The sequence below is a fragment of the Canis lupus genome, chromosome 15 (assembly GCF_011100685.1).
Source record: "Canis lupus familiaris isolate Mischka breed German Shepherd chromosome 15, alternate assembly UU_Cfam_GSD_1.0, whole genome shotgun sequence".
Classification (NCBI taxonomy): Eukaryota; Metazoa; Chordata; class Mammalia; order Carnivora; family Canidae; genus Canis; species Canis lupus.
In genome coordinates this window covers 18,407,554-18,431,848 of record NC_049236.1, presented here as the reverse complement: position 1 = coordinate 18,431,848, position 24,295 = coordinate 18,407,554, and the positions used below count along the sequence as shown (strand labels likewise).

The following is a 24,295-nucleotide window of genomic DNA, read 5'->3' as shown; positions in this document are numbered from 1 at the left end:
TCTGCCCCTCCCCTGGCTTGTGGGCATTTGAGCTCTCGCTCTCTACTCTCTCTCAAATAAATAATCTTAAAAAAAAAAAAAAGTAAGATAGATTGCAAACATTTGGAAAATTACTGTAAAAAATCATAAAGGGATGCCTGGGTGGCTCAGTGGTTGAGCGTCTGCCTTGGGCTGAGGGCGTGATCCCGGGGTCCTGGGATGGACTCCCACGTCGGGCACCCTGCAAGGAGCCTGCTTCTCTCTCTGCCTGTGTGTGTGTGTGTGTGTGTGTGTGTGTGTGTGTGTCTCATGAATAAATAAACAAAATCTTAAAAAAAAAAAAGAATTATAAAGTACTGTTGCGTAAATCAGAGAGCTCTGTGAAGATTAAATTAAGTGCTTTGTCTGGATTCATCAGAGACCACCTCTTCACTCTCCAGTAGGACATCCCTGGACAATGGGATGATACAGAGGAAGAGAGGCAATGACAATTGACTAGTATAATCTCATTAAAAAGAAGAGATTTATTTATTTATTTGAGAAAGAGAGAGAGAGGCCATGAGCAGAGGGGAGGGTCAGAGAGAGGAAAAAGCAGGCTCCCTGCTGAGCAGGAAGCCCAGCATGGGGCTCAATCCCAGAATCCTGGATCATGACCTGAGCCAAAGGCAGATGCTTAACTGATTGAGCCACCCTGGCACCCCTAGAGAATTACTTCTTGAATTAAAAACAAAAGTTCAGTTTTGTTCTGTTTCTCTTTTTAAAAAAGATTTTATTTATTTATTTATTTATTTATTTATTTATTTATTTATTTATTCATGAGAGACACAGAGAGAGAGGCAGGGACACAGGCAGAGGGGGAAGCAGGCTCCCCGCGGGGACCCCATGCAGGTCTCCCTCCTGAACCTGGGATCTGGCTCTGAGCCAAAGGCAGGTACTCAGCCGCCTTCCATCCTATACAAGCACTCAGGAGAAGCGTTCAACTTTAGAACTGTAAGGTGTTTAGAGTAAGCAGAAGAGATCTAGGGCACTTCCTACTTTCCATCTCCCCCACCGAGGCTTACAAAGCCTTAAAACCAGAATCTCAAATATTTGTCACCAATATGGTGCTTAGCATTCTGCCTTGAAGTATGCTATTTTTTTTTTTACTTGTTTTCCCATTCTTAGTAAATTCTAAATTATTTGACAGAGGGACTTGTTAATTCTTCCTGTGTCTTTCACTTCCACCCCACCCAGCTAAGGGATGAACTCCCTGAAAACATAAATAGTCTCCTAAGTACTTCTCCTGCATCGAATACAGCTCTGGTTAATAAGTAGGTCATGACAAAGATCATGTAGCGAAACAGATTTCTGGTAAAATGAAAATAAGTAGGGGACGCCCGGGTGGCTCAGCAGTGGAGCACCTGCGTTCAGCCCAGGATGTGACCCTGGGATCTGGGATCGAGTCCCACATGGGGCTCCCCGCAGGGAGCCTGCTGCTTCTCCCTCTGCCTGGGTCTCTCTCTCATGAATAAGTAAATAAAAACTTAAAAAAAAAAGAAAGAAAAGAAGTAGGTTTCATTAACAGTTTATAGATTTTTTTATTCTATGAGAAAAATGAGTAATAAAACATGTTAGTGTTGTTAAAAAACAAAATTCAATTGAGTAAATTTCAAGATGTAATTGCCTTCATTCAGTGATTCATGAATCAGGCAACATCCTGTCTAGCAAATAGAAAGGAACTCCAAGAGTTATAGGAAGGAAAGATTTTTAAAGGCAGAGGAGATAAAGAAGACATACATGGGAGGGGGGAGGATTATTTCAGGCAAGGTCACCTTCCTTTAGAGGAAGGGTCTATTAGGCGGATTACCTCACTGGTGCTCATCAGGAAATTTCAGACTGACTGGTTAAGATTACACTCCTGGGGGAGAATGAAACTGCAATTAGGTTAAGTATTAAGTTTCAGTTTGGTAGTGCGGGCTCCGCACAGATGATTCCATTTGAGTCCTGTTGACTCTTTTTAAATAGTGATTATTTCTGTTTACTTAAATCAGTAGTTACATGAATTACAGGTCAACCAAGCTTCACAGTCTCTGGTCCCTCTGACTAAGTGCTGTATAAAATATACAAGAAAGTAAGGGCAGTCTACTTATGTGTCCTGAGAAAAATACCAATTTCTCCTGATAAATAAAAGTTACTGATTAGGGGATCCCTGGGTGGCGCAGCGGTTTGGCGCCTGCCTTTGGACCAGGGCGCGATCCTGGAGACCCGGGATCGAATCCCACGTCGGGCTCCCGGTGCATGGAGCCTGCTTCTCCCTCTGCCTGTGTCTCTGCCTCTCTCTCTCTCACACTGCGTGCCTATCATTACTACTCAATTTAAAATAAAATTATTAAAAAAAAAAAAAGTTACTGATTAGTACAGATTTCAAATACTGTCTGTGTAAGGCCCTGGGATATCCATAGCAAAGGGAATATGGAGAGCAATAAGAATTAAACTCTGCAATCAAAAAACTTACCATTCAAAACCAAATAAAGCCCAGAGTTAGTAAAAGGAAGGAAATAGTAAGATCAAGGTGGAAATAAATAAACTAGAGATTGAAAAAAAAAAATCCATGAAACCAATAGCTGGTTCTTTGAAAAGATAAGCAAAATTGATGAACACTTAGCCGGACTCATCAAGAAAAAAAAGGAGGACTCAAATAAAATAAAAAATGAAATAGAAGCAACAAGTGACACCACAGAACTACAAAGGATTACAAGCAACTACTACAAAAACTAGTATGTGAAAAACTACACAACCTAGAAGAAATGGATAAATTTCTTGAAACATATAATTTTGCAAAACTAAATCAGGAAAAAATAGAAAATCTGAACACACTGATTATCAAGTAATGAAACTGAATCAGTAGTCAAAACCCTCCCCAAAAACAAAAGTCCAGGACCAGATGGTGTCAACAGGTAAACCCTTCCAAACATTTATTTTTAAGATTTTGAAAAGATTTTATTTATTTATTCATGAGAGACACACAGACAGAGAGGCAGAGACACAGGTAGAGGGAGAAGCAGGCTCCACGCAGGGAGACTGACAGTGGGGTCTCCAGGATCAGGCCTCAGGCCTCAGGCCTCAGGCGGCGCCAAACTGCTGAGTCACCTGGGCTGCCCTCTACCAAACATTTAAAGAAGAGTTAATGACTATTCTTCTAAAACTTTTCAAAAAAAAAAAAAAAAAAAAAAAAAAAAAGAAAGAAAGAAAAGAAAAGAAAAGAAAAGGAAAACATCTAAATTCATTCTATGAGGTCAGCATTAGCCTGAAACCAAAACCAGAGAAAGATGCCACAAAAGAAAAAAATTACAGGTCAATATCCCTGATGAACACAGACGCAAAGTTATCCACAAAATATTAGCAAACCAAATTCAACAATACATTTAAAAAAACTATTCACCACAATCAAGTGGGATTTACTCCAGGACACAAGGAAGTTCAATATCCACAAATCGAGGGTCCCTGGGTGGCACACTCAGTTAAGTGTCTGACTTTGGATTTCAGGGTGATGAGATCTAGAATGTGTTTAAGTTTCTCTCTCCCTCTGCCTCTGTCCCTTCCCCACTATGTACATGTGTGTGAATGTGCTCCCTTTCATTCTCTAAAATAAATAAATACATCTTTAAAAAAAATCACAAATCAATCAACGTGATGATACATCACAATAACAAAGTGAAGAACAAAAACAGTATGTCATCTCAAAAAAATGCCCAAAAAGTATTTGGAAAATTCAACAAACATCCATACATGATAAAACTCTCAACAATGTCGATTTAGAGGGAGCACACCTGAAAATAATACTATTTAACTGACAAAACTGCAGTTAACATCAACGATGCTGAAAAAGTTTTTCCTCTAAGATTAGGAACAAGATAAGAATGTCAACTATTGGGGATCCCTGGGTGGCTTGACGGTTTGGTGCCTGCCTTTGGCCCAGGGCGTGATCCTGGGGTCCCGGGATCAGGTCCCACGTTGGGCTCCCTGCATGGAGCCTGCTTCTCCCTCTGCCTGTGTCTCTGCCTCTCTCTGTCTCTCATGAATAAATAAATAAAATCTTAAAAAAAAAAAGGAAGAACAAAACTAGAGGTATCATTATCTCAGATTTCAAGATACACTACAAAGCTATAGCAATTGAAAACATATGGTACAGACGCATAGATAAATGGAACAGAATAGAAAATCCAGCAATAATGCCACACTTACATGGTCGATTGATTTATGACAAAGGAGGCAAGAATATACAATGGAGAAAAGACGGTCTCTTCAGTAAATGGTATTGGAGAAACATGCAAAAGAATGAAACTGGACCACTTATGTATGCTCTACTTAAAAATAAATTAAACTGGATTAATGACCTAAATGTGAGACCTAAACCATAAAACTCCTAAAAGAAAATACAGGCAGTAATCTCTTGGACATCAGCCTGAGCAACATAGTTATGGATAATGTCTCCTCAGACAAGGGAAATAAAAGCAAAAATAAACTATTGGAACTACACCAAAAGAAAAAAAACAACAACAACAAACCTTTTGCACAGCAAAGGAAACCATAAACAAAAGGAAACAGCAACCTGGGGCGCCTGGGTGGCTCAGTTGGTTAAGTGGCTACCTTCCGGCTGGGTGTGAACCCAGGATCCCTGCGAGGAGCCCGCCCAGCGGGGAGTCTGTTCCTCCCTCTCCTCTGCCTGCCTCTCCGCCTACTTGGGCTCTTATTCCTCTCGCTCTCTCCGTCAAATAAACAAATACAAATCTTTAAAAAAGAACACACTTAATATTGCTCAACACCAAAAAAACAAATAATCCAATTAGAAATGGGCAGAGGGCCTAAATAGACATTTTTCCGAAGACATACAGATGGCCAACAGACATGAAAAGATGCCCAACATCACTAATCATCAGGGACATACAAATCAAAATCACAATGAGATATCACCTGACTTCTGTCAGAATGGCTAAAATGAAAAAATACAAGAAATCAGGAAATGCTGGTGGAAATTTGAAGTGAAAGGAACCCTTGTGCACTGATGGGGGACGAATGTAAGTTGGGGGGGCGGGGAATGTAAATTTTTGGGGCAATCACTGTAGAAAACAGTATGTGTGAAGCTTAAAAAATTAAAAATAGAAAAACAGTGTGATCCAGTGATTGAATGACTGGGTATTTAAGCGAGAAAAGGAGAATGGTAACTGGAAAAGATGTATGCACACCTATGTTTATTGCAGCATTATTTATAATGGCTAAAAAATGGCAGCAACCTAAGCGTTAATAAATAAAGATGATATGTATGTATATATACACACAATGAAATATTTCTAAACCATTAAAAATGATGAGATCTTGCCATTTATGAGAACACTGATGGGCCTAGACAGTATAATGCTAAGTGAAATATATCAGAGAAGGCAAATACCATATGATTTCACTTATATGTGGAATCTAAAAAATAAAACAATAAACAGACTCATAAAGACAGAGAACCAGTGGTTGCTGGAGAGGGAGGTGTGGGACGAATAGGGGAAATGGTGAAAGGGATTAAGAAGTACAAACTTCCAGTTATAAAAGAAATAAGGTACAGATTTGAAAAGCATAACAGTGAATACAGCCTATAATTATAATAACGTTGTACAGTAACTACACTTATCGTGGGTGGCGAGCATAGTCTAATGTACTGAGCTATTGAATCACTAGGTTGTGCATTTGAAACTAATATAACGCTGTTAACTACACTTCAGTAATAATTTTATTTTTTTAAAGCCTTACCACCCAGGAGGAGAGGTGAGTGTAAAATTAACCATAGAGCTGTGAGTTTCCAATGTAGTGTGGCTATTGAGCTGTGAGGCATTAAGCTCTAAGCTCTGGGAGGATGTTTTGCCTCTGAGGACTTGTTCAAAGGTGACAATTTGGAAAATACAGAGAATCACAAGAAAACAACAAAAAATAAAAAATAAAAATAAAATCCCCCCAAAAACCTGTGATCCTTCCACAAAGAGGGAACCGCTATTTCTATTTTGGTATATATCTTTTTTTTTCTTTTTTTTACATGCTTTTGTTTTTGCTTTACAGGTTAGCTTCAAAGCAATACATTCATACGGGAAAAAAAAATTCAAGCAGTATAAAAAAGCATACCACTGAAAAAGGTAAAAGGTCCAGCTCCCCAGAGATCTGTTGAAACAAGTGTCCAGGTACAGGACGGGGTCCTCGTCACCAGGGTTCGGGCCTGTAGACTCTGCTTCACCAGAAAGGGTGTATATGCTGTCAGCCAAGGCCTGAAAGCCCAGTCGGTGCTGGGCTCCCAACGTTTTTTTTTTTTTTTAAGATTTTATTTATTTATTCATGAGAGACACACACACACACACAGAGGCAGAGACACAGGCAGAGGGAGAAGCAGGCTCCTCCATGCAGGGAGCCGGATGTGGGGCTCGATCTGGGGTTTCCAGGGTCACACCCTGGGCCTAAAGAAGATGCTCAACTGCTGAGCCACCCTTGGTCCATTTTAAAAAATATTTTATTTATTTATTCATGAGAAACAGAGAGAGAGGCAGAGACCCAGGCAGAGAGCAGCAGGCTCCACGCAGGGAGCCCGCCCTCGGGGTCACGCCCGGGGCCCACAGCGGATCCCGCCCCAGCTCAGCTTTCGTCCTTGACCCTCCTAGGTCAGGCCCGGGCCGGCGCCCAGCCCAGCCGCCCGGGGCCGCGTGTGGTTGCAGAGCGCGGCTCCAGGCTCCGAGTACGGGCGTCAGGCCAGCCACCACCGCGTCCTGCCGTTTCACGGGGGACAGAGGGCTGTGCCGTGGCTCCTCCCGCGTCCACCTCCACGTTCGCCCCTGCAACGCACACGTGCAGCCCCGCCGTCCGGTGCCTGCGGAGGAGGAGGCGGGCGCACTTGCACCGCGCTGCTGCCGCAGAGCCGGCAGGGCGGGGGCGGGGGCACACAGGGCGGTGCGGCCGCGGGGCCCGCCGCGTGCTTCCGCGGCCTCCCGGGACGGCGGGGGCGACGGGCTGGGCGGGCTGGCCGCGCAGCCGTCTACACCTGAGAGGGATGCGGGGTCGGGGAAGCGGCCGCCCGGCCTTCGCGGCTCCCTTTCCTTCCCAAGGAAAGGCCCCCCTTCACCCTCGCTGGGGGAAAGACTCGGCGGGCGCGCCCGCCTCCCTCGCGGCCCGGGCGGCGCCCGCCCTTCCAGGCCGCTACCTAACGGGAATCCGGGCAGCCATCCCCGCCCCCGCGCCGCGGGAATTCCGAGGTAGGGGCGGGCCTTCCACTGGGCGCGTTCGGGAGCCGCGATAGGACGCTACGGCCGCCAATCAGGCCTCCCGGAGACCCGGATGTGAAGCGGTGCGCGATACAAAGGCGCGTTTCCACCCAGCGCTCCGTCAGGGACAGTGGCCAATGAGCACGTCTCGGGTGATAAGGGACAGGAAACGTAGCCATTCACAAGCCAGCCCCTCTCACGCATGTGGAAATTCTCCTGCGTAGTCTAGCCTACTCCGCGTGGTGATTGGGCAGAGCTGTGAAGAGCGGTAGCAATGTCGAATCAGCAGCGGGAGCGAGAAAAGTCGCAGCCAATAGCAGGGCTCTAGGGAGCGGGGGGCGGGGCTAGGCCTTCGCCTCGGCGGCCGAGGAGACTCGGGGGCCATTTTGTGAAGAGACGAAGGCTGAGCGGTCGCGGCCGCGTCGTCGCCCTCGAGCAGCACTTGGCTTCTCCACGTAGAACCCGGGAGTGGGAGATTCAGAATCGAATCCCTTCTCCCTCCCCCCTCCTGGTAAGTGGAGGGGGCAGAAGCAGGGCAGGCGTGGGCTCCTCGGCGAGCGCGAGGGGGTGTGGGAGCGGAGACGAGGGGAACTGCCCTCGGGGCGAGCAGGCCTCCATTTATTCTTCTTGCGCCGGGTTTGGGTTTCCTGAGAGCGAGCGTCTCGAGGGCCTCGGCTCTGGCGCAGGTTCACCCCCGCTGTCCTCAGGGCCCGCGATCGCCTCAGGAAACGTCTTTCTCGTTTTTCGTTTTTTTTTTTTTTTTTTTTTTTTGGTATGTTAACGGCTGCTTCCTTTCATTTTCTCCGACCACGAGGCCTCCGAGATGAGAAAGGGAAGATCGAGACGCTCGCGAGTACAGTCGAAGTTCACGTAGCGCTGACGCCGTCTGAGAAATTTAAAAATTGGGCGGGGGGGGAGGGGAAGGGCCCCCCTTCTCCGGGGAGACGGCCCCGCGAGCGCCGGGGTTCCGGGGCGCCCCGCGGGGCGTGAGCGGGAGCGTTACAACAATAGGCCTGACGTCTCCCGAGGACTTCCTCCTGGGCGCCTCTCCGAGCGGCGGCGGGCCTCGCGGCGGCCCTTTCCCACGCTCTTCTGCTTCGCTTGCTTTCTTTTAATAATTGTGATCTCATTTACATATTAACCGTGATAATTAAAGCTGGCTTACTTTTTATCTGCAGGTTACAAATCTCTTGAGATATATAAGTTAGTGGAGCTTTGCTTTGAGGTAGGTACTCGGATCTTCCTCAGACAGAAACCGAGAGGCCCCAGGGTGTCGGTTGCCAGGCTCCTTAACGTATCCTATGGGTAGCGGGGCTGCTAGGGCAGTTTGACCTGTGGGTCATTCTCCGAGTGATTTTTTTTCTTCTTATTCTTTTTTTTTTTTTTTTTTTATAAATACCGATAGCTGTTGGAATAGGAGGTACCGACGGTACCGAATTTGAATCTTGCCGAGAACCGAATTAAACCGTAGTCACTAGCGGGAACTGGAAAATTTTCCAAATTGCCCTTTGGGAAAAATATTTAATTATGAGAATTGGCAGTTCTTATTAATTTGACATTCTGATCTGACCTTAAAATTCGATTTTCGGGATATTCTGCCATTGATTTTTTTTTTCTCCAAAATACCTAAAAAGTACGTAGGTCTACATTTTCTGGGCTACGTATTTTTTTTTTTTTTTAAATCTTGTACCTGTTGGCGAAGCCCTGAAACTTAGTAAAAACGTTGGCTGAATTTACATGAATTACATAGGTTTCAAAGTAATATCCCATTCATTTAAGAAATCGCCGTTTTTTTTAATATTTGGTGGAAGATAGATATTTAATTTTAATGTGTTCTCACAGGAAACGTTAAAGTTTAAACCGATACTGCAGGATAAATTCATCCCTTGGGAAACCGATAGAAGGTAAAAGGTCTTTAAACCAGAATAGTTGAGGCACCTGTCAGTTCCCTCACCATGTAGATACTGTAATAGGGATTAAAAGCATTACTTTTTAGAAAGAATGTAAACACATTACGTGAGCTTAGCACCAAAGTTTATCATTGCAAAGCTGCTAGGAATGAGGTAAGGGCAGTGATTAGTTAGATTAGGTCAGAAACCTAATAATGTTGGGAAATGAGAAACGTAAGGAATAATAACAATTGACAAAAATTGAAATGAAGGGAACTTCTCTTGCCTTGACTTGTTAGAAATCATGGGTTTCTTGAGATCACCATGTACCAAGGAAACCATTCCTTTGGGTTAATATCCATCTGGAAAGATTTGACCGCAGAATTAAACAATTTTAGAGATGTTTTCAGGTAGGTAGGCTTTAGTAGCATTTTCATCTGGCTGAAGAGGATGGATTTTAGGATGACTAAATTGTAATCTGTGACCTTTTGTGTTTCCCATGCTCGTTATACTGGAATGAATGCTTGGTGGTGGTTGCCATTCCTTCTGTAGAGAAATTAAACATTTCTTTTGTTTGTGGTTAGGGTTTTAGTGAGTTTCACTTAGCATGCAACTTTAAGGTGGAATTGCTGTAAGAACAAGCAAGGAATAAATCCAAAATACTCTAATATTTAAAATTATAGTTAAGTCATCATTATCCCAGATGTTACCTGGAGAGTAGCAGCTGAAAGAATCTTGCTGAAGAGTTGAGAGAACTGTATCCCCATTTCCCTCACCCCTGTTATTAGTTTCATCAGGCAAATAAGTGTTATCAATAACAGTTTTATAAGGGGGCTTAGACATCTTAACCTATTTTCTGATTTCTACTCCAGTATTACCAGAAGGCTGAAAAGTATATGGAAAGTTTTATTAAAAGCAGTTTTTATAGTTACATAACAAATATGTTAACACATTTAATCTTGAAGTAACTTTATAATTGTCTTTGAAGGGCATTATTTGCTCATATTTAATATGTATATTTATATGTATATTTCATATATATATTTATTCTCATTGGGGTTAGAGAAGACGATGGTTTTATACAAATTAGAGAATTGGTGAGAGCCAGCACTGTTAGGTGTAGTATAAAGACATGTGTTAGATAATTAGAAATTTCGGGGTTTATAAAGCGGAAGAGAGACTACAATAGGGTTTTTAAATTCTTGGTGTATTTACCATGATAGGTCATGCTCTTGGATTTATTTTATACCACTGTTAACTATGAGATAGAGGTTCCCCGTTTAAACTCTCATAGGGTTCTTAAAAGTGAACCGACATTAGAATTGGTAAGGGGAATAGTTAAAAAGAGATTGCTGGGCTCCACCAGAAAACCAGCCTTTCTAATTAAGTCTGGTGCGGGCCTTGGAAATTTGCATTTCTAATAAATGCCACTTGGTACCAGTTGGCAACCCTCCCTTTGAGAATAACCCTGTAGAAAAAAAAAATAACCCTGTAGAACAAGGGATCCAAACCTCTGAAGAGGTTAGACAAAGTATAATCTAGGTATACTGTTAATTGGAAAGAATTACGCACTAAAAGTTGTTCGGTCTTTTTTATGAGTTGATAGCTCATCAATTTAACATAATGTTTTGGCTTTATGACTTTGAGAAATGTAAATGCTTTTAATATTCATTGTGTTTGTTTTGTGACAAGTGTGCAAAGGATTTATTTGTAGATGAGCTACAAAGGTACTTAACATAGCCTAGAACTTGACAAATATCCAGGTTTAAGCTTTTGGTTAAGAAAATTGAAAGTTCAACCATAAATGGACACCACAAACACTGGCATAGAGAGAACATTGAAAGGAGTGTATGTTTTCTACCTTTTTAAAAAAAATATATGTAGTTCGTACAGTTTTTTTTTTTTTTTTTAAGATTTTAAGTAATCCCTACCCCAATGTGGGGTTTGAACCCACAAAACCTGAGATTAAGAGTTGTATGCTCCACCGAGTTAGGCAGGTGTCCCTGTAGTTTGTACAGTTTAACACCATCAGTCCAAATATAAAAGTAACTTACAGGTCATACCTAAACTGATCTGCTACTTGGAAAAAATTCACCGTGAGATTTTAGAGGTTTAGTACCTATTCTATTGCTGTATTCTTTCACACATAGTTGACTCAAGGAGCACTTTTTATTAAGTTCTCAGTTCTCATGTGCTTTTTTTTTTCTTTTTTTTTTTTTTTTAAAGAGGGGGAGAGGCAGATGGAGTAGGAGAGAATCTTAAGCAGGCTCCATGGCTAAGGCAGAGCTCAAACTCTCAAGTCTATGACCTGAGCAGATATCGAGTCAGATGCTTAACCATTTGAGCCACCCAGGCACCCCTGACTTTTTTTCCTCCTGCTTTTTGAAGTAAGCTCTACACCCAACTGGCTTGAACTCATGACCCTGAGATCAAGAGTCATGTACTCTACCGACTGAGCTGGCCAGGTGCCCCTAGTTTACTGACATTTGTAAAGGAGAGTAAAACATTTTGGCTGAATGTTGAAATGTGAGGGCAGTGATTTCCTTTTTTTCCTCAAAAGACCTACAATCTGATTACAAATCTTTTAGCTGGTGAAACAGCTGATCTGTCATGCATGTTGTTATTTTTTAGTGGTTTTGTGTATCAAATTCTTAGAATTCGTATCTTGAAATCAGTTAAGTATGCTAAGTTACAAAGTGAGACCACAGAATCAAATTCCTTAAGGACCGTAATTTTCACTTACTTTGACATTAAATATTCAGTAACTAGTAATCTTTTCTCCTTTATTTGTGGTTTTTCATTCTGTCAGTGAGTGGAATGATGAGCTCCTTAAACTTCTTCCCCCTTTACTGTAGAACCCATCGAGTCTTGTAGTTTGAGCACTTACAGGTTTTGAGAATAGATGTCATCTCTAGTATGTATCTTCATGATGGAACATTCTCCTTCATAATCTTGATATTTGACATTTGTTCACTTCTTCATCTCTGTTGGCCTGGTTTTTCTATAATTTCTTTGTCCAAACTGCTGATGATCAAGATAAATGTTGCAGATTTTTGTTTTTAAGACCCTTGTGGGAACATACGCATTAGTAAATTTTTGCCACTGATAATTGAAGAATTGTGAAGACAGTCACTGGTAGAAGTGATGATTCTATAGAGGCTCTCCCATCCCAGTGTAATGTTATACTTTACCAGAATGTGTTAGATGCAATGGACAGATGTTTCTGTCTTGGGGGTTTAGGGCACAACATTTCTGAGGAACTCTGACTCAATCTGTCCCTTCTCCTTTCACAGGGCAGCAAGGCGAACCCCATCCCTACTCACTGGAGCTCAGCTTTGATTTTTAACCTCCCTTCCCCACCCTTCCAGAACACACACATTCCCATTCCAAAACTGATTTTATAAAGACATTTTAAACATAATGATGCAACTTGGTGTGCACTACGGCAAATTTACAGGTGTTTTTTTTTTAATTGTTTCCAAAAACGAGACTTGGATTTAAGATGTAATTTTTAAAATTTCTATTTCTATTTTTTCTGCAGCAGTTGGGTTAGAGGAGGAGGAGCCTTTTAGCCTCTCATAAACTGACCTCTCTACTTCCTCGTGTATTTTTAAGATTGATTGATGATGTGGAAAGGGCTTTGCTTGTCTGCTACTGAGAACTTTACCCTTGCGGTTTTTGTGGAAACTGCTTTTGGAAAAAGAAAAGAAATGAACTTTACTGACTTGACATTTTTGCACCTCCCGTTTTTCTAATCTGGGCTATTTTTATTTTTGTTTTTTTACAGTGAGATTTTTTTGATCTTCAGCTACAGTAAGTTATTCCAATTTTTTTTTTACATTTTTCCTGACTTTCCGCTGATTTCCTTTTTATTGTTGTTACTAGTTACTATTATTATTTATTATTATTATACTTATGATGGTGATGATGATGATGATAATGACACTGATAATTTTTAACCGGATTAAAATCGAGTTTTTCTGAATGTTCATAAGAATTTCTCCGGCCTCCTGATTGACTTTGGAGTTTTGCATCTTGGGAGAGAAAGTGAAGGCATTAGCATTTTTAAGTGGATTGATCACATAAACCTTTTCTCTCCCAACCCCACCCTTGCCCTCATCCCCTTCCCCACGCTCGAAAGAATTTTACTGGCTGTTAAGTCTGTGACCTTATTTTTCCTGATCTTTAACTTAACTGTTTTAGAGCATCTCTGGACGTCTGTATTTTTAATTTTTTATTTTTGTTTTTTTTATTTTTAATCTTTCATTTGTTAAATTTTTAAGCTGTGCTGCAATAAAATGTGTGTGGTACTACTTAACACCTATGATGGTGATGGCATTTTCCCAGAAAGCCATTTTCCTCCTGTTTCCCTTGAAATCCCATCCTGCTTTTCCTGTACACTACTACCCCTCACAAACCACAAGCTGCAGCAACACGGATGCCCAGCCTGGAACAGCAGCAGCCAGGATGACCTGGAGCCAGGGGGGCCTTCGGAACAGATGCACACCCTTCCTGGGTGATGGTAAGAGGTGTGAGGTCCACTTGGTTTCATTGCAAGCACTAGGAAATACACCCACTTAAGTCTAGTTGATGCAGTGTAGGGGATAGCTTCTGGAAATGTTTGGGTTAAGATATTTGTATAACTCCAGATGTTTCCCAAGTGATGCCAGCTCAGTTTTTTTTTTTGTAAACTAATGGACTTACAAGGTTGTAATTAACTTGGGCTGACTGAGAATTTTTGATAAAACTGGAAAGAGCAGCTGAAGTTTATGTAAACTTCAGAATGAAATTGACTTGCAATTAGCAAGAGACAAGGACCTATTAGATTTTTTTTAGATTATTCCAAATTAAACACTTCCTGTTTGAATTTATCTTCCTTGTGTTTGTGACAGTAGTTTTTGATTGTATTCTATTTTGACTATTCTTACTAAAATTTAACATGAATCAAACCGCAACAAACAATACTAAAATGCTATCTCACTGGGAGGTTTTTGTTTTTTAGAGGATAGGTAGGCTTTTTAATCCCAAAAAGCATGAAATCTCTTTAACATGTACCCCAATGATAGATGTAGGGTTGATCTCTGAGTGATGACTTGTGGCCTAGTTAAATGTTGGGTATCTGTGTTCCCAGGAGTAATAGGATGGAATGAGTTAACTTAAAGAATTTGTTCTTGCATTTTAGAGGGGATGAGGCAGAGGGAGAGTCCTAAGCAGACTTTGCACTGAGTGCGGAGCTCTATCCCGTGCCGTGAGCTGAAACCAAACCGTGCCCAACCAACTGTGCCACTCAGGTGCCCCTCAATCTGTAGTATTTTACTGACAACCATAGAATATTGTGATAACTCACTTAGGAGTTGCTGTAGTAGATTTTGAGCTGAGGGGGAAAGTAAAATGATTTTAAAGGCATGTGCAATGCTGTGTGATAATAGAGTAAATCATATACTACTTCCTTATTTGTACTAAAAGAATAAAGTCCAGTTAAAGTGAACACTAAAGACATCCTCAAAGGGAAACAGAATGGGAGAAAGTTAAATGTCTGGGGTTATATGGAAGAGGAGTGGAAATTTTTCTTTAGGTCCAAGTATTGATGCCCTCTGTTACATGAAAGCCATTTTTATTTGTTACTCTGTCATTGTGTGGGTACTGTTCACTATAGGTCCTTTAATTCTACAAATTATTGTGGGTTGTATTCTGGTTTGGGGAGATAAAAAAGGTATGGTAGTTATTCAGGGACTTAAAACCTTGCGAGGGAGGCAGATGAATGAGATGATGTCACTGATTAGAGGTAAACATAGAACCTAGAGAAGCATGTAAAAGGTCTTCTAAGGAAATGCTTCTAAGGGAAAAGGAACTGGACCTTAGAATTAAGGCCAGCTTATAAAAAATTTTTTCTTAAGATTTTATTTATTCATGACAGGCAGACAGGCAGTGGGAGAAGCAGGCTCCCTGCAGGGAACCCGATGTGGGACTCTATCCCAGGACCTGGGGATCATCCCAGGACCCAGGGATCACGCTGAGTCAATGACAGAGGCTCAGCTGCTTAGCCACCCAGCTGCCCCTTAGGTGATAACAATTTTAATGCCATGGTTTTGTATCCAGAAACCATTGGTGAGCTATTGAAAGGTTCTAATGCAGGGAGATCAGATTTTCATTTTGTAAAAGTCATTCTGGTCGTGTGGAAATGACTTAGAGAAGAATGAGATTGGAAGTAGGTAATGAGGAAGGTAGTTAAAATATACATAAAAATAATTAACTGGCCCACTTTTAAAGCAATGGTATGGGGATTAGAGAGGAGCTGATAAATTTAGGAGGATTTGATGGCTGCTGTGAGGAGCAAGGGATTTGGCATAACTCCCAGCATAGATGTTGGGTAAACAAAGGGAGCAGATTAGGGTTAAGAGTAGGAGAAGGCAATTTAAACATTGGTTTTTGAGGTGCTTGTGGAACATTGACGTAGAGACGTTTATGCATTAGACGTTTGAGTTCTTTCTCTGAAAATAACCTTTAGGCTGGGACATACAGAGATGAACAAAACATATTGTCCCTTGTCCTCTTGGGTATTATAAATCATTAAGGGGAGAAATAGAGTGGCAGAGCACTTTAGAAGGAAGAGAGATGATAAGGGGAACCAAGTTTAGAGTTTGGGGTGGGATGCTGCTGCCAGTGAAGAGACCTTTAATTGATGTTGAAATTAAGATCAAGAAGTGGATCATCCTACCTGAAAGCACAGATAATGAGGGGGAATCCTTGTCTTGAGAGCAAGAACTATTGCTGGAGAAAATTAACAGGAATGCATGGAATAAGAGATAAAATTGGGAAGATAAGCAGGTACCAGGCATGGTATCCAGGTCCTTACCTAATATTTAGGTTATCTTGGAACAAAAGGAATCTTTTGAAGGACCTTGGAGAATGCTGAGGTCCTACTTTGGAATTTACTTCTGGCTATTGTCTGGGGAATGTTAGTAATGAGGACAAAGTTCAAGGAGGACAATAAATTAGAAGACCTATCATAGTAGGGCACTATCTTTTACTCTCTTGAAAAAAGGTAGTAATCTTAGGCCTGGGGATTCTTGCCCATGTTTTTCAAGAGTTTTCTTCGTATTAATGAGCAAATGTAAGTAGTTTGAAGAGGACAGTAGTTTGTTGTTTGGACTCTAGGAATCTCCTGATTGCTTATCTAAAAACCCCATCGAGTCAGACGTGATATGATCACTCCCCTATTTGAAAGGAAAAATGAAGGGAATTCAAATTCATTTTTGAATTCCAGAATTTTTTCTTTTGGAAGTAATAATTTGGACATCTTACCGACTGTATGTCAGTGTTAAAGTTCTTGTAACTTTCTTACTCATCATTACCTTTGTGTAATTATCTTTTGTATTTTGGAGATGAGACTATTAAAACAGTAAAGACTGGCCCAAAGTTTGACATACCTAATAAATGGTAACATGGGGATTCAACCCAGATAGTTGAACCTACGGATTTTAACTTGATTACACTACGTTTCCTTACTTGACATAATGAAGTATTTCTGAAAAACAAATCCTTAATTGTGTTAGAATTACCCCAATCTCATCCCCCCAAAAAAGAAATTGCTTTGGGCTTCTATTTTTTTAAAGAATTTCCAGCTAAATATCATCATTATATATTTTAATTCTATCACTTTAAATGACATTGATAGAGTCCAAGGTAATGAATTAAGTAGATGTAGCTTTGTGGTATAATTTTATAAAATCTTTGGATGTGAATATATTCTAGGGAAGTAAACATTTTAAAAGTGAATGTTAGTTGAAGAAATAAATAATCGTATGTATGGTTTTAAAAACAGTCCCAGAGTGATGTATTGCCAGATCTAGCAGTCTCTCCGATCCTTATCTCACACTTGTTTGGTTGGTATGATTTAACGGATGGAGCCACTTTTCTCTTTGAAACATTTTTTATAAAGCTTCTAGGTTTTTGTTCTGTTTCTGGCTTTTTTTCCATTCTGTTGGAATGCTTCTGTGTTCATTCCTTCTATTTCTCTTTTTTTCCTCACTCCTGGGTCCTTTCGTTCACTCATTTTTTTATGCCATTGATAAGCTAATGATTCCTACACTTGCATCACCAGTGTGGATTTATTTTGAATATCATGCCAATCCCTCTAGTTACCTACCTGACTACTCCCTGGGATGTTAACTACATCAACTTAAAAGTCAAAAACTGATCTCTCAAAACCAGTGCTACCTGTTTCAGTTAATAAATGAAACTCCAGTTTTTATGTCATTTAGGTCAGACATTGGTGAGCCATCCTTGTCTTTTTCTTAGACCTCACCTTTGGTTTTGTGGAGTACCCTGTCAGCTCTTACTTTAAAATAAAAGAATTGACCACACTACCATAGCTTGGTCCAGTTTCAAGCTGAAATGGACTCTTGTGCATTATTGGAATAGATTCAGGTTTCTTTTGCTATTCTTCACCACCGTGTAGTAGCTAGATTGTTTTTACTTGATTGTGATCTTTTGAAAAATGTATTGCTTGGAGAGGTTCCTGCTTAAAACTCAATCCTCCCTATTTTCAACGTTAAGATTAAATATTCACGGTGATCTAACCAAATAGCCTACGTGATGTGTTGGCTCCTCCTCACTAATAGTATATTTATATAGAGTATACTCTGCTCTAGCCACATTATGCCCTTACTGGGTCCTGAACACTAGTCAGTCCCTCTCTCAGAGCCTTTCCTTGGAATTTTTTTTCCACCTAAGATGAGGTTCTTCACTTCATTTTGATTGCTAACTCAGAAGTCGTTGCCTCACTGATGTTTTCTCTTCCTTAGCCTTTGGAATTTTTTTTTCCACCTTAGATGAGGTTCTTCACTTCATTTTGATTGCTAACTCAGAAGTCGTTGCCTCACTGATGTTTTCTCTTCCTTAGCCTTTGGAATTTTTTTTTCCACCTAAGATGAGGTTCTTCACTTCATTTTGATTGCTAACTCAGAAGTCGTTGCCTCACTGATGTTTTCTCTTCCTTAGCCATTCAAGCTTCTTCCCCACTAGATTCTAGCACTTTTTGCGAACACCAAGTATTATAGAACTTTATCATCTTTGTAAAGGTATAGGGAAGTATCTTGAAAGATGTAAAACAGCATTTTAGGGTTGGAAGGAAACTGTGCTTGAAGACTGAGTAGTATAATGAGCAACACATTATTCAAATTTTTTAAAGTTTGAAACTCATTATGTAGACATGCTTCCAGTCTTGTGATTGGGTGTAAATGGCTACAGCCTATGTGGTGTAGGGGTTTAGTAAGGAGTTTGAGAAGTTAAAAAAAATAGCTTTAAAATAACTTTGGCTGTGGTGGAATGAATCAAGTTGACATTTGACGTCATAGGCTGTTGTGTTTCCTCTGACATGGCTGTAGACAAAATTTGAAAACTTTTTTTCTTTATAAGTTATTCTCTGGTGAGAATGCATATACGCTTCAAAAAGTCAGCATATTCAAGTAGAAGAAAAAATTTTACTTCATGTGAACATACTTGTACAATATTTTACTTAAATAGAATTCTTGAGCCTTTAGGTTCTTCTCATTTTTCCCTTTTATACATAATTGAAAAGCATGACAAAATTTTATAAGTACCCTTACTTTATTTTTAGATCTGTGTATGCATATATTTGGTGCTTATTTTCATTTAATTCTGAAAAATTCCCAAACATACGAGAGAGGAGTATAATCAATCTCCATGAACTTGTCCAGCTTTAACTGTCCTTGGGTAATCTTGTTTCATCTATACCTGCATCTACCCTCTTTGCTTCATGTTATTTTGAAGTAAATCCTTTATATGTCATCTGTAGATATTTCAGTATGTATTTTTGGAAAAACTGCAATCATTGTTGCACAAAAAACAGTGAAGACGGCAGCCTGGGTGGCTCAGTGGTTTAGCAGAGGCTTTGGCCCAGGGCATAACCCCAGGGGTCCCGGGATGAGTCCCACATAGGGCTGGCTCCCTGCATGGAGCCTGATAACAGCCCTCTACCTGTGTCTCTCTACCTTTCTCTCTCTGTATCTAATATAAATAAAATCTTTTAAAGAATAAAAACAGTTAAGACTTTAAAAGACTTCTGTGGGGTGTAAGGATGACTGATTTATGCTTACATGTTTTTTTGCTTAGTCCTTTCTGGACTTGGAGAAGCTCTTTTGTTAGACATATGTTTTGTTTTGAGAGAATCTTGGCATGTTCTCATTGGTGATAAAATTGAGTTCAGGGTAGCAAATGATGAGATTCCTCTATATATACATTTTACTGTTAATACTCAAATCTAGGTATGTTCCAGCTGCTTAGGTCTGCGTGTTGTAACTTTAAGTCAAATGTCCTTATAAAAAATTATTTTCCTATGCTGGTAGAGATCTTTTGTTTACAATTCAGAAATTTAAAAATGTATGACAATTTTTTTTTCTCTGGCTTGATACTTATTGGTGACAAAAGCCTGACTTCAATTGACTTGATAATATGTTATATTGAGTATTACGTATAACTGCAGAAATACTAATATATTTTAACATATTTGACTTGACAGTTGAGTGCTTCCCTAGATCCCACTGGGGTGTATAACACAGTAAAGCACAGCATTAAGGAAAATTAAGGAAAATTTAAGGTAAATTAAGGAAAATCCCTGATTTTCCCAACACGTCTTCATGATAGACTTTATTTTTTTATATTTTTTTATATTTTATTTTATTTTATTTTTTTCATGATAGACTTTAAAAAGCATATTTAGTTGGAACTCAATGCAAGATAATAAAGAAATAAAATTTTTTGTTAATTAGTATTGTTGACCCTTGCAATTCAGTATATGATCTGTGCTCCAGCAGGAGCAGCAGCAGCAGCATCATCATCATCATCATCATCATCTGGAAGCTCCATAAAATACAAAATTTCATACCTAATTCTAGAACTGTGATCGGTACATTAGTGAGAAGCACTGATCTAGACCACTTGCACTCCTTTTTATTGCTAGTTTGTGATTTAGAAATTTGTGGTGGGCTTTCTTGCAAGAGTTTTGGTGTTTAGTGGGAAACTTGATTGTGGTGTGGCCCCATTTTATGTAAATCTGAAATAATAGGATGTAAAAAATAACCATTTTATGTGTAAAACTGGAACTCTAATGACTCTTCCCAAACCACAAAGGATTAAGAAGCCAGTAATTTCAAATAGGCAGGCTGGGAAAATGTTGATACCACTTTAGCTAGTAATCAGGAATAAATGCCATCCTGAAATAGATGTTTTTAGAATTATTGGAGGTTTTAGGCAAGTCATGTATCTGACATAATGTGAACATTCTATTTCCTTAGTGATAGCTAAAGAGAATAATATTTTAAAAACATAATTTTGCAGGTCACCGTAGATCCGTGATTATAATACTTGTGAACAATTTTTCTTTTTCATCAACTTTTTAGAGAAAATATACCAAAATACAAATAACAATATAATGAATTTCTGTATACCGTCCACCTAGATAGATAGACATGGTTCCATTTTTTTTAATGTTATTTGCTAAACCATTTAAAGGAAATTTCTAATTTAAGACAGACCCCTAAAATTTAAAGCATGAATCTTAAGTATAAAAATATTGTTTATGACCAGGGGTTTATACACATTAAACTCAGAATTCTCATTCATATAGGTTTTTAGTTATACTAGAAATGTAAGTACTTACTGTATTTTTGACTTACTTTTATATATTGCATATGCTTTTGATGTTTTAGTTCCTAGTGGAGATTTATTGACCCTACTGAAGTAATTCTGAAATGTTGGTCTTCATTCTTTTCCTGTGAAGTGTTTTTTTTTTTTTGAAGTGTTATTTTACATGTTTTTAAATTTTATTTTTTTAATTTTACATGTTTCTAATGCTTGCTTGATACTTGTAGATTGGGGAACCTCGTTTTCAAATGGCTTAATGTTCCCAAGGTAAATAGATGTTTGTTGAAGAGGAGTTTTGCTATGTAGAAGCAGCTCCAATTAAGAATATGATAGGATTCTAAAATGTTGGGGGGGAGGTCCCTTTCCTTTTCTTTTATTTTTTTTTAAGTAATCACACTTAAAAAATGTGGGGCTTGATCCTACAATCTTGAAACCAAGAGTCATGCTCTATCAACCCAACCAGCCAGGCCGTCCCTCCCATCACCCTTTTTAAATTTGATAGGACACTTTGAAACAGACAAATAATCGTTTAACAATGGCACAGTTGATTATGAAGGTTGAGGCTGTAGAGAGAAGTATCTGTATTTGTTGAGACTGTGAGTGAGAGACCCCAAATTTATGAAACGATGTCCAGTGAAAAATTTGGTCTGGAGGTGCCCATTTTCTTGATACTAGTTTTGAATTCCTCTTGTGGAAGGGGGAGCACTTAACCTTTCCAACTTCAGTTTACAGGGTTATAGAAATCTTTCCTGATTCTAGGCCGAGCTGTGTATCTTAATCCTTAAATTCCAAGGTACCATTAAGTTATCTTTGCAAAATTAAAAAAATATGAAACAGTATGGTTGTTAAAGAAAAATTGAGGAAAAATTACTTAAAAACATAACAGTACTATCATCCTGAGATGTCTAACAGCTATTAATTTAGATAACTTGTACAGTTGACCCTTTAACAGTACGAGTTAGAAATGCATGAGTCCACTTCCGTGAGTTTAAAAAAATATGACTACAGTACCATACGTTTCTTTATTTTAATAACTTTGAGAGTGTAGTACATAAATAAATATAAAATATGTGTTAATCAACTGTTGGTAAGGCTTCCAGTCCGGTTTCTGGGGAGTCAGGTTACATGTGGATTTATTTTTGACTCCACAGTGGGGAATTTGGTGCCCCTGCACCCCTGTGCTGTTCAAGGATCGACTCTGTAGTGTGTATACTTAATATCTTGAACATTTCTCACTGACAATACATGGTCATTGTTACACTTGATCTTACCCAAAAGGCCGAGAAGCAATACATGGTCATTTTTAAATAGGTGTTGCTATTTCTATTCAGTTGGAATGATGTACTGAAGTTCATTTAGCCCATATTGTCATGCACTTTCTAATTTTTCACTTTTCATAAGTTGACATCCTTGTTTTCCTAAAATGAACTGTCAAAAGTCAGATTATTGAGTCAAAGAATATTCATAGGTTTAAGGCTTTTGATAAAAGTCCAATTGGCCTGTGAAAATAGGGTACCAATTCATAGTCAGAAATAATATATATGAAAATGACTATTTTAGGGGCAGCCCCAGTGGCTCAGCAGTTTAGCGCCACCTTCAGCCCAGAGTGTGATCCTGGAGACCCAGGATCCAGTCGCACATCAGGCTCCCTGCATGGAGCCTGCTTTTCCCTCTGCCTGTGTCTCTGCCTCTCTCTGTCTCCCTCTCTATCTCTGTCTCTCATGAATAGATAGAATCTTTAAAAAAAAAATAAAATGACTATTTTAAAAATATTTTTGCATGTTTGGTAAGTGAAGTATGATAATTGTTTAGTTTGTATTTCTGTTATAGTGATGTTGAATTCTTTTAAAAGTCTCTCCATGGACCTTTATTATTTGTTAATAACAAGTTTGCCTCATTGGCCCATTTTTTTGTTGGTATTTACCAATAATAGTAAATGATGTAGTAATGGCAGCAGCTGCAGCAGCAACACTTCCTATGTGTCAGGCACCATGTCAGATGTTCTCTGTACTGCATTTATGCCTCATACTTCGCCTACGAGACAAATACTGCCATTGGTATTTTGCAGTTGAAGAATCTGGATTTTGAAAGGATTGGCTTCTCAAAGGGTAATGTACGCTGCTCAGAGTTGAGCTTAAAAATGAAACCGGTCTGTCTGATCCGAGTCTCAGAATTGTTTTTTTTGTTTTTTTTTTTTCAAAATTGTTAATCATAAGGTTGTATTCTTTTTTTTTTTTTTTTTTTTTTTTTTAATTTTTATTTATTTATGATAGTCACACACAGATAGAGAGAGAGAGGCAGAGACACAGGCAGAGGGAGAAGCAGGCTCCATGCACCGGGAGCCCGATGTGGGATTCGATCCCGGGTCTCCAGGATCGCGCCCTGGGCCAAAGGCAGGCGCCAAACCGCTGCGCCACCCAGGGATCCCATAAGGTTGTATTCTTATTTTCATGCATTTTTGTATATGGTCCTGAGAACTTGAACAGTGAACAAAGGTATATTGCAGACCCATTTCTGTTTTTTGTTTTTTTGTATTTTAGTGTGGAGATGTGTTGAATTTTTATGCCTATTTAGGAAGTTCTCTATTTTTTTAGGGGACTTTTGATCATGGTAGTTACGGTTTGAATTTGTGGGGATAGTTATTTTTCTATATTCCTTTTTAGTTTAAATTATCTATCTATCTATCTATCTATCTATCTATCTATCTATCTATCTATCTATCTATTTATCTATCTATTTTTATGGGCTGCCTGGATGGCTAAGTGGGTTTGGCGCCTGCCTTCAGCCCAGGGTGTGATCCTGGAGTCCTGGGATCAAGTCCCACATAGGGCTCCCTGCATGGAGCCTGCTTCTCCCTCTGCCTGTGTCTTTGCCTGTCTCTCTCTGTGTGTCTCTTGTGAGTAAATAAATAAAATTTTAAAATAAAAAAATTTTTTAAAATAGGCTTTACCTAAACTTCTGTTGCAATTTTTTTTTTTTTTTTTTTTAAGTTACTGACCCAGATCCTGCTCAAAAACTAAATGAAGTTAGGGCTTTTCAGTATACAGAAAATAAGCAAAATGACTTTACATTTGGTTGGAGTTGACTTTGCTGGTTGTCTTTTAAAACTAGTATATAACATGACAAAAAAAGTTTCACTATTGAAAGTTTTGTTTCTTTTAAACATTATATTCATGAGAGACGCACAGAGAGGCAGAGACATAGGCAGAGGGGGGATGTGGGGCTCGACCTGAGCCAATGGCAGATGCTCAACCACTGAGCCACCCAGGCGCCCAACTATTTAACTTCTTACATTGATAAGGGCAAGATTTCCACGGGTTATGATGAACAAATTCATGAAGGATATATAGAATTGGAAGAGATTGTTAATACTTTATTAACAAAATCAGAATTTGAAACTTTCCTAAAGGCTGAAACTAGGGACAGTGAACTAGAGATGAGGATGAGGTGGTATTTGAAATGTAAAGCTCTGCTACACGTAAAGAAGAAAGT

The 24,295-nt window shown here is 39.5% G+C and overlaps 1 protein-coding gene across 12 annotated transcripts in view; it reads left to right on the top strand.

The window, feature by feature from the left end:
* The first annotated feature begins 7,600 nt into the window (after positions 1-7,600).
* Positions 7,601-24,295, top strand: part of HNRNPC (heterogeneous nuclear ribonucleoprotein C) — a 58,952-nt gene continuing 42,257 nt past the window's right edge. For 4 of the 12 annotated variants that reach the window (XM_038558461.1, XM_038558460.1, XM_038558463.1 and 1 more), the window contains exon 1: positions 13,555-13,658. In XM_038558461.1, the coding sequence (XP_038414389.1) occupies positions 13,656-13,658 (3 nt within the window). In that variant the 5' untranslated portion in view covers positions 13,555-13,655. Of the gene's footprint in view, positions 7,759-8,425; positions 8,473-12,429; positions 12,594-12,923; positions 12,950-13,552; positions 13,666-24,295 lie in introns of those variants that run through there. The other 8 variants (XM_038558462.1, XM_038558454.1, XM_038558458.1 and 5 more) reach the window with 7 other exon arrangements.